We start from the raw sequence: 16803 nt of genomic DNA, 5'->3' as shown, positions 1-16803 counted from the left end.
TCACGGTGGACCTCGGAGCCGAGATGAGAAGGCTGGAGAGTCGACTTAAACAGCTTAATGCTCTTCGTTATTGGTTGGAGCCGATCCATGACGCTGCAAAGAGTCTATACTCCCCCATCCGCCAATTGCCTACGGAGATTCTCGTCAACATCTTCCGTTGCGTTTGGCAAGGGGTATGCGCTGGTGCAAGCCGAGACGTCAGGGGGGAGGGGAGGGGGGTGGTCTGGTGGCCTTAATTCACTTTTCTTTCGTAGGGTACAGAGTGGCTGGGAATGCTATTAATGGTCTCAGAATGCATATAATTGTCATTGAAAGCAGATTTTGGGGTTCTTCTGAGGCATGTATAAGCATTTTGATAGGAATTTCCGTTGAGGTGGTGATGACACGGCCACGGCACACCCAAGTCACACCTGCCAGCTATGCCTGCAGCCAAAATTGGTTTTATAATGATGTCCGCAGGGTGGATGTGGGTGGAGAGCATAAGAAGGGACACTATATATAGAGGAAATTAGTAGTACTGCATGACATTTTCACCAGTTTCTAACACCCATCATGGAATTGCCTTTTTGGGACATCACGTGCAATCACGTGGCGTGACGTCACACAGGGAGGGGGGTGTCCAGCAGTAGCTAATTCACTTTTCCGACCTGACGTCGGGGGTTTCAGGTATGCATACCTCTTGGCGTTTGGACAACCTTTGCCGACGTTCCAGTTACCCTCGAGCGCAACCTGATACCATGTGTCGAGCCACGGTTCAAAGCCTGCTCTCCTATGCTCCTGCGACTTGCATTCGCCCCCGCTGCTTACTCTCTCGCAAGTCTGCTTTCAATGGCACAACGTTGTCATGGATACTGCCGAGTTGTGGACAGAATTCACCATCGTTTGCTTAGAATGGGGTGCAAAGGATCCCCGAGGAAGCCAACAGGCCCTAGAATTGCTCAAACTCGGGCTCGAGCGGTCGCAAGAATCGTTACTCCATGTCAAGATTGTGCATTATGCGTCGCCCACCCTGGCGGAGGAGGCTGCTCAGGCACTTTCCATGCTCGGTGCCACGTGTCATCGCTGGAGGACTGCCTCTCTCACCTGCCCCGGACCAACTATACCTGCTTTCGGCTTTCACAGACAATTGGCTGGCCTCAAAAGTCTCGAAATCAAAGACCGCCGTCACGGCAAAGACCGGTGGACCATAGACACCTTTTCTGTTTTTCGAGATGCTCCCAAGTCAAGGGCGGTAGCTTTTTCCGGAGAGACGTCCCTGCAACAGCTCCCGCTGGAGCAACTCGAACACGTCCTATATAAAGATGTTGTTCCAAGCACGCTTCATCTTGCTTTGGATTGTCTGCCCAGACTTTCGGGTGCGGCGTATATTTCCCTTGCAGCAGATTTTGATCGCCACACAAACATAAACTTCCATTCCTCATCCGAAATCACAAAGTTCTGGGCCTCCGTTGACACCCATTACTTCGATTCGGACGAACTGCATGCTTGTGTGAAGCTTCTCAATGTATTGCTCTCCTCTATCACCTTGGGGTCTCTCCGCGAGTTAGTGCTCAAATGCACTGGCTATCCAACTGCCGTTGTACCATGGCCTGATGCCACCATTCGCGCGCTAGCTGGACGATCGCATTTCAACGCACATCTCCATACTCTTGACGTTCGCCATATGTTCCTCAGTGAGCTGGAGCTGCTTTCCGCACTAACCGAACTTCCTCGCCTGCAAACGCTCGCATTCTCTGATCAGCTTGCCCTGAGGGACTCCGAGCCTACCACGACAATTCTCACTGATGAGCTCATGAGCCGACTCACAGAAACAGTCTTTCCCAAAGAACTTCTCACAGACACACTGACTTCGAATCGGGTCACACACATCCTTGTCCCAGACCTTCATACGTTCAGCTGCGCTACTCAATTGTCATTCGACCACCAGAAGTTTTTCGAGTTCGTGGAATCTCGGAGTGGGCGGGAGCGAGTGGAGTGTTTCGAAGTGCAGCTTTCATGGTGGCCGAAGCAGGATGGCTCGCAGCCGTGTCTGGAGCCCCAAGTTGAATCGAAGCTATGGCAACTCCACAAGCAGCATAGATCAAACTTGAAATTGCGCATTGGAAGAGACCCAAGTTCGTTTCGGAACAGATACGGTCAGTGGGAGCCTGTGGGCTCAATGCATATATAGTGCTGAAGCAAAGGATGAAGAGCAAAGCATGTCAAATTAGTAATGTACACGTGTCTTAAGGAACTTGAATGCATATGGTGGTGGGCTGCGTCTCATGCAATTTCCGAGTTGGTCTCTGGGGCAAGTCTGTCCATCCGTACCCACAAGCCACCCTAGCGAAAAATAAGTCAGGCTGATATAAGTCGAATAGCCACAGGGCGGAAGCGCACCTTGGAATACATCGTCAGGTGCAGACCAAGCTGGATTTTCTCGTTCGCTTGCGTGCCCGGGCGCATTTTCCAGCTCTCTGGCGGCTTGGATTCCTCGGGTTGGGCGTCCGGTGCAAGACTGATGTTAGTGAAGCTCTGCAGAAGGCGGACGAGGAAGAACGACGCTTCGTGGTAGGCAAACTGGTTGATATAGTCAACAACCAATAATACCGGTCTCGATGGAGCCTCACCTGTTGACCAAGGCATATTCGAGGACCTGTCGGCTTACTGTCAGCATATTGGAGATGGGTGTTATCGGGACATACCGCCATTGAACGGAAGGAAAATGAATGGGTTTGGCGTCAAGTATTTCCTCACTCGTTCGTCCAAGAACCGATCAGGATCAAATTGGAGCGCTACTCAACCGTTCAAGAACAATCCAAGGCTAGACTATCTGGAAACACACCATCTGGTCCCCAAAGGTCGGTGCGGCGGTGCATGACAAAAACACTATAGCGCACTCTGTGGGCGAGTAAATCTTGATTCACATCGTGCGTTGGCAATGCTTACCTAGTTTTCGCTGGAACGAAGAGTGTCTTTTCCCCAGGTCGTGTAGCATTGAACACTGTCGCCTGCTTCGATGCGCTGTGAGTGGCTAATAAGAAATCGCGTTCTAGAGCTAAAAGGTGGGACAAACCGTGAATCAAACGGACTGTTGGGAGTCGTTATTAACTCGGCAAATTGGTGGCGTAGACAACGTACACCGGCGGATATAAGCGTAAAGTCTCGTTCAAGAATGCCCGTAAATATTTCATGTGGCGGAAATCTTCGTATGTCGGCATTCGGGAGCTTCCGATGACCTCAGTGATCTCGGCTCGGAGTTTAGCGAGTATCTCCCGGTGTTCGGCAAGCATATAGATGGCAAACGTTAGCGTTGCGGCCGTCTGGACGAGCTTCAGTTAGTCAAATGTGGTCGAATGCTCTGCTTACCGTGTCTCTGCCGGCGATTAAAATGTTGAAAATCGAGTCACGAATGATCTCTTTATCTATAAAAGCTGTGAGGAATCAAACCAGTGACTAACGCAATGAAAGACGCACTGTCCGTTGCTTCCACCAAATGGCTCAAAAATGTTTCCTCCTCCCCACCCTCTTCAACTGTTTTTCCCTCTGCGGCCGTCTCTTTCTTCTGTCGCTTCTTCTCTAATGCCTCATTTAAAATCGGCTCGATGAACTCGTCAACGACCTTCCGATGAGGCTTGATGCGGTCCTTCCAGAATTCAAATAACGGCCATCGCTTTTGCAGCGCCGCACGCTCCAGTGTCATCAGCTGGCTCTGTACGAAAGAGCGGACATAAGTCGTAGAAGGGTGGTTAACAAAAGCTTCCGAGTCGGCAAGTGGGGACGAGAATGGGTACGGCAAACCGGCGGACATGGAGTCGATGGATTTGCCGAATAGGTAGGAGGTGGCGGAGTCGAGGGTAAATCGGGAGACGAGATCCTGAAAGTCGACTGCATAGCCGTTGGCCAAACGGGTCTTGAGGAGTTCAAGCGCAGCGAGGGAGTGGTGGTTAAAAATGTCGAAATCGCTGATTCGTTCTTGTGAGGAGCGTGTTAGAACACGACAAAATGGGGGGGCATGCGCTACTCACCTCGACTGAAAAAAGGGCGAGTAATGCTCCGATGGAATTTCCACAGCTCGTCTTGTGGGTGTCAGACTCCAGACATGAGGCCAAGCCGGTAACATACCATCGGTATTGAAAATACCTGGTGGAGTTTCAGCACCGGCATTAGTTGGTCCATAATCGCGTACCATAGCCAAGAAGCGACTGGCTCATCTGCGCTTCCTGCGGTCCCTTCCAAAAGTTGTCGAAATCTGTGGCCAAAATAGCTTTGACATGACCCGGCTCAGTGGTAGTTATCTGCCGCAAACTAAGCCACTTGAAGACCCCGAATCCATTGCCCCCAACATACCACTCGATCGAAGAAGATTTTGGTCATGAATGTATGACCATATTCTTCACGCCAATCCTCTATGAAATCGCCTTCCGATACGTGGCCTTAGTTAAGAATCGGGCGGCTCGGGCGACATACCAGGATACCCTGACCTAAAGCTTTCCCTCAGCTTCGCCAACGTGCCCAGCCCGAATGGACGAGAGTCGCGGACGACCGGAATCAGCTCTGCGCCACGAGAGCTTGCATGTCGGGCTTCATGAACTTGTTGATACCAATCGGAGACGAATAGGCTGAGCGGGTTGGCGAGGAGGGAGAGGAGAATGCGAGCCCCGAGAGGTAAGTCGACACGCAAAAGACTGGCAAATGCGAGAGCGCAAGGCAAAAGCGCAACCGGTAATGTCCTTGCGAGATACTTGATGCCGGGGGGCACTTCCATCGACGGCCACCGGGAAGTCGGCTTTGAGCAGCATGGAAGCTGAGCGAGGTATATATACCTGAGCGAGTCTTCCGCGCGTATAGGTGGGAACCCGTGCTGTTACGGTTTGGTTACGGTAGAAGGTGACAATCGGCAAGATGGTCAAGAGGTGGCAGATCAGACCGATCCGCACACGCGTGGTGATGAGGTCGACCTGCCAGCCTTTTTAGGAAATTGAGCCGACGATAGCTGACAATCAACAAATGACCAAGTAGGGAGAAGGGCAAAAATTCAAGCTTGAATTTTTGATCACAAGTCATTGCGCGGGCAGCCCAGCCATATTCTCGAACCATGTAACCACCGCAGCGACTTTTCGTACACAAGCGTCACTCGCGCCCAATCGCAGATCTGGCCGAAGTCGGTGGTCTTCATGTAAATAGGGCATGGTCCGATAACAAATCTCAAGCTTTGGTTTATGCCATGGAGAGGCTGTCAGCGTTACAGCAGCGCTCTGCTCGTATGTCGCCATGATATCTTCGTAAACCATTGAACGTTCCCCGAGATAAACGGGGAAAAACCAGGACTGACCAGTCAGCAGAAGAACATCTCCTCGTTTCGCACCGATGTCAGAACCACACCCACCCCAGTCTTCTGCTACCTCCCTCCATGCCGTCAGCTTGCAGACATTTCCCTCCTCATCACCCAAGATCATCTTTAGCACAAACGACTCCTTGCCTGCATCCTTTCCCTTCTTGAAGCGAAACGTATCTGGTCCGTCAACCTCCAGAACCGCCAATAACATCGACACCTTGACGTTGCTCCCTTTGCCGTTTGCCTTTGCCAACGCAGACAAAGAAGTGAGTGCATTGAGCGAAAAATGGAACTCGGGGAAACGCGCGATAGAGTCTCCCCCAGAGTGGTCGTATGACTGAGATTCTTCCATTTGTGTCTCAAACTGGGATTCCAAGACCGGCGCTATCGACTTGGACACATCCAAAAACGAAGGTATAGGACCCGGGGCATGAGTTTCGTCTCCGCTCTGGCTTTGAGACCCATAAGGGCCCAGGACCGTTGGTGGCCACGTTATGAATGTCTCTGCAATCACTGGCAGTAGTTCAGTCGCGGCACTTGCGCTCGCAGAAGAACACGAACCTGATTTGTCGTCTTCTCTGTCATCTTCGTCTGCATCGTTGAATATAACATTCTGATATACTAGAGAAATTCTCCTGCTGACAGCTTCGAGTGTCGCAGGAGGAAGCCCATCGAGTTGTTGCGTCAGATACATAGAGTGTTGTCGAGTCACTGTTGACTTTGAGGGGTTTACAGCAGTAGACGATGCAGTTCGCCATTCATAATCCTCCAACGGTCGGTGGACATCAGCTGCAGGTGGTGCTCCCAGAAAAACGATCGTGCTCATGGGAGTGGTAGTTGATCAGAAGTTAATAGCACGTGACCTTATTTTCGTTTGTTTGTTTGTTTACAGCAGTTATAAGAATAACAAGTCTTCTCCTCCTACTCTGAATATTACAGCGGAAACTTCACTAAACCGTTCCGCGGGTCGAGCGCCAGCTCATTCAGAGCGCCAAGTAACTCTTCATCCTTCGCTGAGAGGGCTCCAACAGAGAATGGTGACTGGCTGCTGGTAGTCGCACCGCTGTGGGTCGCGGGAAACATCTCTGCATTGATATCACACGCTGTGTCCAGTTCTGGTAGCTTCCCGTCTCTGAAGTAGGCACGGATGTGCTTCTGGGTGCAGAGAGAGGGCGCTGAGACAGAGCAATGCTAGGCAGGAGGTCAGTTTTGGGACCTAATGGAGGAAGAAGCGCACCCCGACAAAGTTTTGTGTCAAGACAACAGAGCCGCTGAAGCCCTTAGACATCTTCTTCGCTCTAAATGCCCGATTCAGATAGAACAACCTTTCAATGGATGAACTTACGCCCACAGAGGAGTGACAGGATCTACGAGCAGGAGTTTTAGTCGAGGAACGGATTTGTCAATGAACCCACCAAGAGTATTCCCGACAATGAGTAAAGGGAAACTGGTGTTCGCCACGAATGGACCCTGGAAATGATTCTTGGGGTACTCCGGCCAAGCTCTATGCAATACAATAAGCATCTTCCGCCCCAGAGTAGAAAAAGGCATACAAACACCCTGTCCGAAGCACCTCCCACTGGTCGGCAAACTGCGATACGGTAAGCATGTCTCGATAGTGTCGTTCCATGTCATTGTAATCCGGCGAGATACGTTTTCCGTCATTACAAAGCACCGCCCAAAGTCCCTCCTGCGAGTTCTCTCGCTCTATCTCGCTATCGCAAGAGCACCCGAAAGGTTTGGGCATCGACTTGCTGGCAAGCTCGAACAAGAGCGACCCGTCCCCCTTTGCTAGCCCTGCAAGCGCATTTGCCAACGGTCGAAACAGGGCATAAGGCGAGTAAAGAGCCTGGAATATAACAGTTCGCAGCATTGAAAAGGTTACAATGCCGTAGCGGTTTAAGCCACGGACGGGTATTGGCCGGACACGAAGTTGCTGGTAAATGACATCGACATTGGAAAGGAGCTCCGTTGCAGTGGGGGCGTAAAAGGCACAGGACGATGGACCCGCTGCAACACAGTTGGCGGCGAACGATTGCCAAGCAGCGTCGGCGTCGGTGAGGAAAACTGACCAGTCGACTGTTTCGAAAACTGAGGAATAGATTGGGTGAAATAGGGATGATAACGGACCTTCGAAGTAATTTTCTACGTCAGCGACACCGTCAATAACTAGCCTTTCCACTCTGTCCTAGCACATCGGTCAGCTTTTGAGATAATGGAAAGAGAAAAAAACACACAGGGAACATGGCAGCAAATGTCGAGCCGAGGACACTTCCATACGAGAAACCCCAATACTGAAGTTTCTTTCTACCATGGGCTTCAACGATCCGGAGCATGTCCCTCGCAGTGTGGTCGGTGGTCATGAATTGCAGAGTTCCATTCTGATTCCGCTCCCCAGCCAATTGCCCAACGAGTGACCCATATGACCACGCTCTTGCCAGCGATGCAGACGTCGCATTCAATGAGTCATATCCAACTTCGGAGAATAGAAGCGCACGTTCTTCCTGACTGGCGAAGAACGACACGCTTGGTGTAGAACGGGCAATTCCGCGTGGGTCGAACCCGACCACATCGAATTCCGGGCCAAGAATGAGCGATAACAGGTCTCCGTTCCGCCGCACCGTGTCGACTCCAGAGCCACCTGGCCCGCCGGGGTTGATGAGAACAGGACCACGGTAGTGAGGAGAGTCGTGTGGCACTTTTGAGCGTACTCGAATGAGGGCAATGCTCGCGAAACCGTGATCCGGTTTAGAGTAGTCCATCGGTACTTTGAGTCTGCCGCACTCTCTATCCCCGTAACATTTCGTCCATACAAGGTCTTCAGATGGTGTGATCTAGGAGTGTTAGAGTTGTGTTAGAGCAGTCGAAGCATTAGATATTTGAACTGGGCTTACCTGGTTCCACACGAAATGCGGGCTTGCATAGGCAGTTGCAGCCACTCGGAGCCAGACGAGGGAGGCTATAAAGCCTTTCAGGTTCATCGCGACTTCAATTGAGCTTGAAGGGTAGGCATCTGCCCCAAGCTGGCGCAGAAGTTTGAAGAGAAGAGTGTTGATTTGCGATCAGATGGCCACGATATGTTGCTTCAAACGAACTCTCCTGTCAGAACTTGAGTTGAAGACAGACAACATCAAGGACAACATGATGTTCATTGGAAAGCTGTCCATGGACTGACCGTCACTAAACTGACAGGTGGAGTTTGGTGCTTACCCTCAACGGCAAATGAACTATCCAGAAACGAATTCCAACTTCACCGACCTTCCAGACGGCGAAATACCAATCAAATACTTGTGCGCCTGGAGTCGCACAGCTTCTATGTCAATGCAAAATGGCGTTGTCACCGACGTGGCTTGGTGGGCTGAGAGCGATACAGTCCTCCGCCACCAGTTTGTTCTTCTCCGACTACGTCGTCAATCAGTAGACCATTTGGCTGAGCTCTATTATGACATCAAGCTCGAACGGCTGGGCAAGCATTTCCCAAGCTTTTCGCCTCTTGCGTCAGATACTGCAACGATTAGACGTGTTTCCGCCTCGCAAGCTTGGGAGTCGAAATACATTCACAACCATACCCTATTCTTTGCCCTCATCTCCCATTTGAGCTTCGTGTGGCCCAAGGAAGATGCAGCATGTAATTATGACTTGCTCAGTAAAAATGATACTCAGATTGACTTTTAATACTAGCGCCCTTATACTTTCATCGTGCCTTCTCCGATGTCCTCGATGAGCACCGTCGTGGTCCTCCACTACGCCTTCGCGACCTCACCTACTATCTTGAGCTTCTTTCTTCTCAAAGCCCGAACTATAGCATCGCGTCCAGCAACTGTTTCTGGTACTCGCGGCTTCTGTTCCATATTATCTCCTTGCGACACTACTCGTTCCCCATCCTTGCAACATGCTTTCCCCTTGAAGAGTACTTAATTCCAGTGAGCGAGGGACTCACGCTGGACACTCGCCGCAAAATGGTCCACGAGAAGACCTGGTTGCTCCATGACCCGTCTTCTACTGGACTGGTTTTTCGATTTCTCCACTACGAGGAAAGGAGGAATGGCCTTCTCATGTATAGCCGACTGATCGGCATCATCGCAACAATCTTCATTAGCGGCACAATTGGGGGTATTGCTTATGGGGGACTCCGTCTCTCTCAATGGATTCTTGGAACGCGGGAAGCACGCTTCTTGCTGTTTAACACTCTCTTTTGGTCCTCGATACTCTGCCTCCTTCTCGGTGCACTCGGCGTCTCCGCTGTGCGAAATGCAGTAACGGCCCTAACACAATGGCAAATACGGAGCAAGACAGAGGCACTAATGCTTAGTATGGGTGAGTTTATCTTCTCTCGAGAGTACTATGTGCTTACTCATTGTCTTGCTCAGATACCCCAGACTATATACCACCAATCCTCCCGCTTGGATCGCGGTATGAAGACATCCCAGAGATACCTTTTCGTCGAAGGCAAGAGAAGATTTGGTTCATCTCATTCAAGGTACGGTGTGGATGTCCAAGCCAGGGTTCAAGCGGTCAACTCTTGCATTGTAGAAACACAGCTCACCTTACGAGCCCATGCGTGTCAAAATTCAACAACTGGTGAAGAGAATGAACCCGGAGAATTTCGACTTGAAGGTTGCCATGCAGGAGGGTGTGTGCTCACGGCTTATATATCTATGGTCGGGTTTTAATTTTCTACTCCTCTATGTCTTCCACTTACTGACATCTTATCAGCGGAACGGCAAAAATGCCCGCTTTTAGGACAAAGTATCTTCGTCTCCTCAACAACATGGCAGACTCAACTGAAGGTGTGCAAGCTCTTGTCGATGCTGGCATTTTCCTCTTCTTGAATCACCTGATACGCATGGAATACGAGTCATGCCTGGCTCATTTGCTCCTGAAAAAACTCGAAAGTTGTCCGCAAATATCTTTAGCGTCTCAGTCATGGCGATCTACTCAGTTACAACTACAAATTATGGTCTTGATCCCAGAAATTGCGAGAACGAAGGCAAATTATTGATAAAATGAAAAATTGTTCTGATTGTTTAGCCAATATGGGAAGACTATGAAATATGAGATAGGATTGAACATACCGAGTCGAAACGAACATCCCTAGCTATACTGCACAGAGACTGTAATCAGACTGTCCTGTAGTATTCACTTTCCAATTATAGGATAAAATTGCCTTTTTGGGTCGTCGGCGGTGGCCTGATTCCCACGATGCCAGCAGGTGACTGTGTGACCTCTGGCGACGCGTCACCTTCCTTTCACTCCATCTTTCAGGCCGCGTCGCAGTTTCCAAAGGTATGACCTCTTCTAGCCCTTGATGTCTCTAACCCTGCTTTCAGCTTCTCAATCTCCGCCCACCATGCCGCTCGAGGCCACGATGATGATTATAGACAACTCGGAGTACATGCGGAATGGGGACTACCAGCCAACACGGTTTGACGCGCAGTCTGACGCGGTGACGACCGTTGTGCAGACCAAGATCGACACGAACCCGGAGAACACAGTGGGCATCATGACCATGGCTGGCAAAGGGTGCGTTTTGGCCTGCCCCATTATGGGTGCCGCTCACATCTCGTATCCAGGCCCGAAGTGCTCGTTACACACACAAAAGAGATCGGACACATCCTTTCCGCTTTACATGCTACGACCTCGAAAATTGGCGGCGAAGTCGACATCCCGACCGCGCTTGCGGTCGCGCAATTGGCTTTAAAGCACCGCTCAAATAAGAACTTGCGACAACGAATCATTGTGTTCGTCGCATCTCCGCTAACGGGTGCTGGCGCAGATGACAAGGGCATGATACGGCTGGCCAAGAAACTGAAGAAAAACAACGTTGCGGTCGACATCGTCTGCTACGGTGATGGGATCGAGCAGGAGGAGTTTACCGCGGAGGACGGGAGCAAGAAGACGGTCCTGAAAGCCTTCATAGAGAACACAAACAGCGGCGACAACTCGTGCGTGGTTTTTTTTCCTCTTGATAGTTTTTCTAAGTGAGCGTGGCCAGACACATGATAATTGTGCCTCCCAGCACTTCCGTGCTTCTCTCCGACGCGCTCATCTCGTCGCCCATTCTGGCGGCCGATCGTATGGCCAGCATTCCGGACGATCTTGTCCCCGGGGGAGCAGGTGACGGCGCTGGTGGCTCTGGTGGCGCGAACAACAACAACTCGCAATTCGAGTTTGGCGTTGACCCTAGTCTCGATCCCGAGCTGGCCATGGCCCTTCGCCTTTCAATGCAAGAGGCTGCCGCACGTGATGCTGCTGAAGCCGCCACTTCTTCTTCTTCGACAACGGCGCCGGCTGACCCAACAGACAGCGAGGAAGACGCGTTATTGAAGCAGGCATTGGCTCTGTCGCAGCAAGACGGCGATGTCGATATGGATGCACCGCCACCGCCGACTACAGCTACAGCTTCTACAACGACGGGAGCTGGAGATGCGATGGACGAAGATGATGATGACGAGGAGGCCGCCATTGCCCGAGCCATTGCAATGAGCATGGAACAACCGGAAGATAATACCAAGTCCAAATAAAGTAGATTCAAATGCATTTTTTTTGTTACGAAAAAGGAGAACGAGATGCATTCAAGTCGTAAAACAAATTCTGTCGCTTTCTATTACCATGAAAGTACAAATACACATTAGCCTCCGTGTGCGCAAGCGCCAGACTTTTGATGTATTTGCTTAGAAGCACTCTAAGAGGCGGCATCAGCGACAGCAACAAGAGGAAGAAAAAAGAACACTGACTTCGGTGGACAATGCCCGGGCCCGACTCGTCGTACTCCTGTTTGCTGCACCAGAGGTTCTGGAAGGTCGAAAGCGACGCCAAGATAGAGCCACCAATCCAGACAGAGTATTTGCGCTCCGGCGGGGCAACGATCTTCACTTTCATGCTGGCGGGCGAGAGGGAAGTGAGCTCCTTTTGCATGCGGTCGGCGATACCGGGGAACATAGTCGTTCCGCCAGAAAGGACAACGTTGCCGTAGAGATCACGACGAATATCGAGGTCGCATTTGAAGATGGAGTTGTAGCTGTTTTGTAGGGTTAATAAAACGATTGAATATGGCGCCCAAGATGACTCACGTTGTCTCATGGATACCCGCAGCCTCCAAGCCGAGGAAGGCAGGCTGGAACAGTGCCTCTGGTGCACGGAAACGCTCATTGCCGATGGTGATGACCTGTCCATCAGGTAACTCGTAGCTCTTTTCGAGCGCCGACGACTGGGCCGCTGTCTGCAACTCCTGCTCGAAGTCGAGCGCGACATAGCAGAGCTTCTCCTTGATGTCACGGACAATTTCACGCTCGGCGGTGGTCGTGAATGGGTAGCCACGCTCGGTCAGATTCTTGATGAGGAACTCGGTGAGGTCACGGCCAGCAAGGTCGAGACGGAGAATGGCGTGGGGAAGGGAGAAACCCTCGTAGATAGGGACGGTATGGGAAACACCATCACCAGAGTCGAGGACGATACCAGTGGTACGACCAGAGGCGTATAGGGAGAGGACGGCCTGGATAGAGACGTAGAAGGCAGGGACATTGAATGTCTCGAACATGATCTGGGTCATCTTCTCCCTGTTGACTTTAGGGTTGAGTGGGGCCTCAGTAAGGAGAACAGGGTGTTCTTCGGGGGCGACACGAAGCTCGTTGTAGAAGGTGTGGTGCCAAATCTTCTCCATATCGTCCCAGTTGGTCACAATACCGTGCTCAATGGGGTACTTGAGCGTAAGAATACCACGCTTCGACTGGGCCTCGTCGCTGGGCCATTCGTCAGCAATGGGACCCCTCAAGAGAAACGACTGGAAAGACATACCCGACATATGAATCCTTCTGGCCCATTCCGACCATCACACCCTGGTGTCGGGGACGACCAACGATGGAGGGGAAGACCGCGCGGGGGGCATCGTCGCCAGCGAAGCCAGCTTTGCACATTCCTAATCGCAGCCCATCATCAATATTTCCCTCTTCCATTGGACGAAACTACACACCAGATCCATTGTCCAACACGAGCGCGGCGACTTCGTCCTCCATTGTCGTAGTTCAGAAAAAAGGGTCGTTAAGAGGGTGGTGGAAGGAGGAAGAAGAGTGAGTTGATGGAGGCTGTGATGTCGAGCGTCACTTTGAGCAGCTTTCCGTCAGCCCGCAGTCCACCGCATATAGAGCCACTCACCGGTGCTGGGGACTGCGATTTACGGCAAATATGCCCCCAGTATTTATACCGTTTTCCGCATTCACGCAGTCATGGTTGGAGTTGTATGTCAAGAGCGTCTACGGGCCCGATTCGTGATTTCCCGTTACTCATCTCAGCGCAAGATTCACGCCAGTCTGTGTACGATAGCCATTAGATGTGGTGACCATACTTTTGGACGTGTTGGACTTCGCGATCTCCCAAAGATCAACTACGACTGACATTGCAGCGTTGACAGACGTATATTCAGAACATATGGACCTGAAAGCTCATCGCCAGTTCACGGGCATTGTTGTACAACAACTGGTCCTCCACTACACGAAACACCGCCTGGTTGGCGTCGTCTCCCCCGAGTGCAGGCTTATCAAAAGGCTGGCTATCAACGGGGCAAATCGTTCCCCCCTTAGGCAGCTCTCCATCAACGAAGTAAGCACGAACAGCTTTCTGGGTGCAAATGGAGGGTCCAGAGAGGGAGCAGTGCTGGTCAGAGTAAGAAGACTGGGACCGAAGAACGGCAAATCACGTACCCCAGCCGAATTTTGGGTCAAAACAACTGAACCTCCAAACCCTTGGGACATCTTACGTGCTCTATGAACTGCTCTGAATCAGATAAACATGAAATCAAGGAAGACTCGCGACCAAAGAGGCGTTACAGGATCTAATCAAGTTCAAAACAGAGAGCAAGAAATAAGCATTGCTCACCAGCAGTATTTCCAATGAGCAGCAGCGGGAAACTCGTGTTGGCGACAAAAGGGCCACGGAAATTGGTCTTTGGGAATTCTGGCCATGCTCTAGTACACGAGATAAACGCTAAGCCATGTCAATCATTCTCATGACTTACAAGCACCCCATTCGGGCAATAGTCCACTGATCCGCAAAGCTCGAAGTCTTGCTCAGTGCGAGGTAGTACGTTTCCCAGGCATCGTAGTCGGACGGAATTCGCGCCCCGTCATTGCACAAGACGGCCCATCTGCTCTCGGCCAGCGACTCAAACAGGTACTCTGATGGATTGCAACCACACTGGAACGGCGTGTCCCCCCGCGATAAAGCAGAAAGCTCCCAAAATGCCGATGCGTTTCCGTTTGTCAACTCCGCCAGCGCTTGGGCGAGTGGCCGGAATTGAGCGTAAGGAGAGTAGAGAGCCTTGAAGACTGTGGCGCGGAAGAGGGAGAAGTCGATCAGCCCATGCGACAAAGATGCGCGAACTGGAATTGGTTTGGAGCGAAGAGCCAATGCCAAGGAGTCGATGTTGGCGAGGATCTGTTCAGCACTGCTAGCGTAGAATGGGCAACCCGTTTGACCCGCCTTTACACATCCAGCCGCAAACAAACTAAGAACTTTGTCGGTGTCCTTTAGACTGTTGGACCATTTGGCTGGAAACGGTCAGTAGGGATGCTAGGTTGGCAAATCGGCGACATACTTGCGTAGTAGTCCTCCGAATCAACGACACCGTCGATGATCAGCCGCCCCACATTATCCTACGAATCAGGGTTCAACAGAGCTGATAAGGAGTCGGAGCATTATTCACAGGAAACATTGCGGCAAACGTGGCTCCCAAAACACTGCCGTACCTGCAGAACAGGTCAAGATGGGGAAAAAAAATCATGTTTTATTTTGCTTACGAGAATCCCCAGTATAACAACTTATCGCTACCGTGTTTTTGCACAATACGCAGCATGTCACGGGCAGTATTATCAGTATTGATAAACTTCAAGTTTCCGTCGTCATTTGCGCTGGCAAGTTCTCCAAGAAGGGTGCCTTGAGCCCAGATTCGAGAGAGGGTATCCGCCGACGCATTCGGAGAAAGACCACCACCAGAATTGAAGATTGCCCTTTCAGCGCGGCTGGAGAAGAAACTTGCACGAGGAGTCGACCGTGCGATACCTAGAGAGCACTTGAGTAAAAGGGATTGGATGGAAAAGGGGGGGGAGATTCAGACCTCGCGGATCGAATCCTATGATGTCGAACTCGGGCCCAACTACAGTATGGATTTTGCTTCCCCAGCTGAGCGCGAAGTCTACTCCCGAGCCACCAGGCCCGCCAGGATTGATCAATATCGGGCCATGATATTGAGGGTCTTCGTGAGAAATGCCGGAGTGTAGGCGGACCATGGCGATAGCTGCCGAACCGCTATTGGGGTTGGAGTAATCCAAAGGGACCTAGCAATCTGAGTATGCGGTCAGCCAGTGTCAGTACGACCTACTTCTAGTCGAGCGCAGTGCTTATCGCCATAACACTTTATCCAAACAAGGTCCTCAGAGGGTTGAATCTTCGAGAGGCGCTCAGAAATTGCTCAAAACCAGAAACGCGGCGACATACATTTTCCCATGAGAATACGTCAGTTTCTGCAGTCGTGGACTTGCATGCGTGAGCATCAGACCATTTCCCGAGCCCTAGAGCAAGCACGATGGCCCCACGAATACCAAGGCCCATGAAAGTCGAAATCAAGTGCCAAACTGCGATTTACTGCGATCAACCATTCAACTTTCGGAGATGCTTGTCATCCAGGACACATATTAGTTGCCCGAGTCGATGCAGGGTAGTATCAGGACCAAGGGGCTTGAAGGGCTACTCTGGTAGGTCGATTTTTGGAAGTTTGGTTGATGTCAAGCTGGAGGTTGCCAAAATGCCAAAATCACGTGCGACTCGCTTTCTCTCGCCCCCAACCGACCCTCAACTACTTTTTCACTTCACGCCGTGGCCTGAGCCTCAAGCAGCGAAGGAGCCATGCCTTTTGTCGACGATCCAAGTCCTCCCGCATCAACTCACCCTACCTACCTCGTCGGAACACTTCGAGGCCTATCATTTCCAGCCTACCTCGCTTTGGGATTCGTGGCTCTCTCCACTATCTGCGTATTCGCGTATATCGCCTACAGCGCCTACCACACGATGTCCATTAACAAGCAAAACCAGCTCGCTAGCGTATACAAACTACCAACAGCATCTTCGGGTCAGTGGCAAGTCGAGCCGTTCCCGGTGCGTTATCTGCTGTGTTGACATTGGGTCGTTACTCACGCTGTAATCAGCTAGCTCCCTCTGAGAAGAAAGACATGGACCGACTCGCTGTTCCTTCTGCCACACTCCCGCGCAACCACCCTCGGTATGACACACACAACATCCGCTTTGCGTCTCCCTCCATCAACCTCGCCGTCTTCAACAACCCTAAGCTTGTGCCTGTCGCTGGCTCTGCCATACCGCTTTCCTACGACTCCCGTGACAACCTCTTCCCCAATCTGTTTGCTCCCGTCAGCCCGCCAGAAAAGTCGACGACCAAGGCGGCCCCGCTGAAGCGCATAGGCAGTGTCAAAGCGATG

At 51.4% G+C, this 16803-nt stretch overlaps 7 protein-coding genes across 7 annotated transcripts; 2 read left to right on the top strand and 5 right to left on the bottom strand.

Annotated features, from left to right (window-relative positions):
* Positions 1-844: 844 nt before the first annotated feature.
* Positions 845-2170, top strand: MIND_00671400 (uncharacterized protein; the record flags this gene model as incomplete). Its single annotated transcript, XM_037363430.1, has 1 exon — positions 845-2170. The coding sequence occupies one exon, from the start codon at positions 845-847 to the stop codon at positions 2168-2170; it is 1326 nt and encodes a 441-aa protein (XP_037219074.1).
* Positions 2171-2262: 92 nt separating this feature from the next.
* MIND_00671300 (uncharacterized protein) lies at positions 2263-4747 on the bottom strand (the record flags this gene model as incomplete). The annotated part of the gene is made up of 15 exons (XM_037363429.1): positions 2263-2322; positions 2380-2559; positions 2610-2635; positions 2685-2774; positions 2825-2880; positions 2929-3003; positions 3056-3070; positions 3121-3302; positions 3349-3404; positions 3457-3954; positions 4008-4058; positions 4105-4122; positions 4169-4277; positions 4330-4400; positions 4450-4747. The coding sequence occupies 15 exons, from the start codon at positions 4745-4747 to the stop codon at positions 2263-2265; spliced, it is 1785 nt and encodes a 594-aa protein (XP_037219073.1).
* A 295-nt stretch (positions 4748-5042) lies between these two features.
* On the bottom strand, positions 5043-6152 carry MIND_00671200 (uncharacterized protein; the record flags this gene model as incomplete). Its single annotated transcript, XM_037363428.1, has 2 exons — positions 5879-6152; positions 5043-5830 (listed from the first exon to the last, which is right to left on the bottom strand). The coding sequence occupies exons 1-2, from the start codon at positions 6141-6143 to the stop codon at positions 5043-5045; spliced, it is 1053 nt and encodes a 350-aa protein (XP_037219072.1). The 5' UTR covers positions 6144-6152.
* A 98-nt stretch (positions 6153-6250) lies between these two features.
* Positions 6251-8358, bottom strand: MIND_00671100 (AB hydrolase-1 domain-containing protein; the record flags this gene model as incomplete). The annotated part of the gene is made up of 7 exons (XM_037363427.1): positions 8212-8358; positions 7555-8151; positions 7448-7505; positions 6871-7396; positions 6663-6821; positions 6555-6615; positions 6251-6508 (listed from the first exon to the last, which is right to left on the bottom strand). The coding sequence occupies exons 1-7, from the start codon at positions 8296-8298 to the stop codon at positions 6251-6253; spliced, it is 1746 nt and encodes a 581-aa protein (XP_037219071.1). The 5' UTR covers positions 8299-8358.
* A 181-nt stretch (positions 8359-8539) lies between these two features.
* MIND_00671000 (Multiubiquitin chain binding protein MBP1) lies at positions 8540-11841 on the top strand (the record flags this gene model as incomplete). The annotated part of the gene is made up of 9 exons (XM_037363426.1): positions 8540-8945; positions 8999-9634; positions 9688-9797; positions 9851-9978; positions 10034-10107; positions 10583-10603; positions 10648-10840; positions 10891-11262; positions 11313-11841. The coding sequence occupies 9 exons, from the start codon at positions 8540-8542 to the stop codon at positions 11839-11841; spliced, it is 2469 nt and encodes an 822-aa protein (XP_037219070.1).
* A 150-nt stretch (positions 11842-11991) lies between these two features.
* MIND_00670900 (uncharacterized protein) lies at positions 11992-13332 on the bottom strand (the record flags this gene model as incomplete). The annotated part of the gene is made up of 5 exons (XM_037363425.1): positions 11992-12002; positions 12055-12338; positions 12391-13059; positions 13115-13235; positions 13290-13332. 5 exons carry the CDS (start codon positions 13330-13332, stop codon positions 11992-11994), a joined length of 1128 nt encoding a protein of 375 aa, XP_037219069.1.
* Positions 13333-13357: 25 nt separating this feature from the next.
* On the bottom strand, positions 13358-15922 carry MIND_00670800 (Abhydrolase-4 domain-containing protein; the record flags this gene model as incomplete). Its single annotated transcript, XM_037363424.1, has 14 exons — positions 13358-13419; positions 13472-13483; positions 13521-13569; positions 13751-13969; positions 14017-14077; positions 14126-14147; positions 14192-14280; positions 14331-14862; positions 14910-14967; positions 15018-15060; positions 15112-15373; positions 15429-15648; positions 15693-15758; positions 15809-15922. The coding sequence occupies 14 exons, from the start codon at positions 15920-15922 to the stop codon at positions 13358-13360; spliced, it is 1809 nt and encodes a 602-aa protein (XP_037219068.1).
* Between the last annotated feature and the right edge of the window lie 881 nt (positions 15923-16803).

Source organism: Mycena indigotica, assembly GCF_014461135.1.
Source record: "Mycena indigotica strain 171206Taipei chromosome Unknown Mind.scaff0006, whole genome shotgun sequence".
Lineage (NCBI taxonomy): Eukaryota > Fungi > Basidiomycota > Agaricomycetes > Agaricales > Mycenaceae > Mycena > Mycena indigotica.
This window is presented reverse-complemented; position numbering and strand designations above follow the sequence as displayed.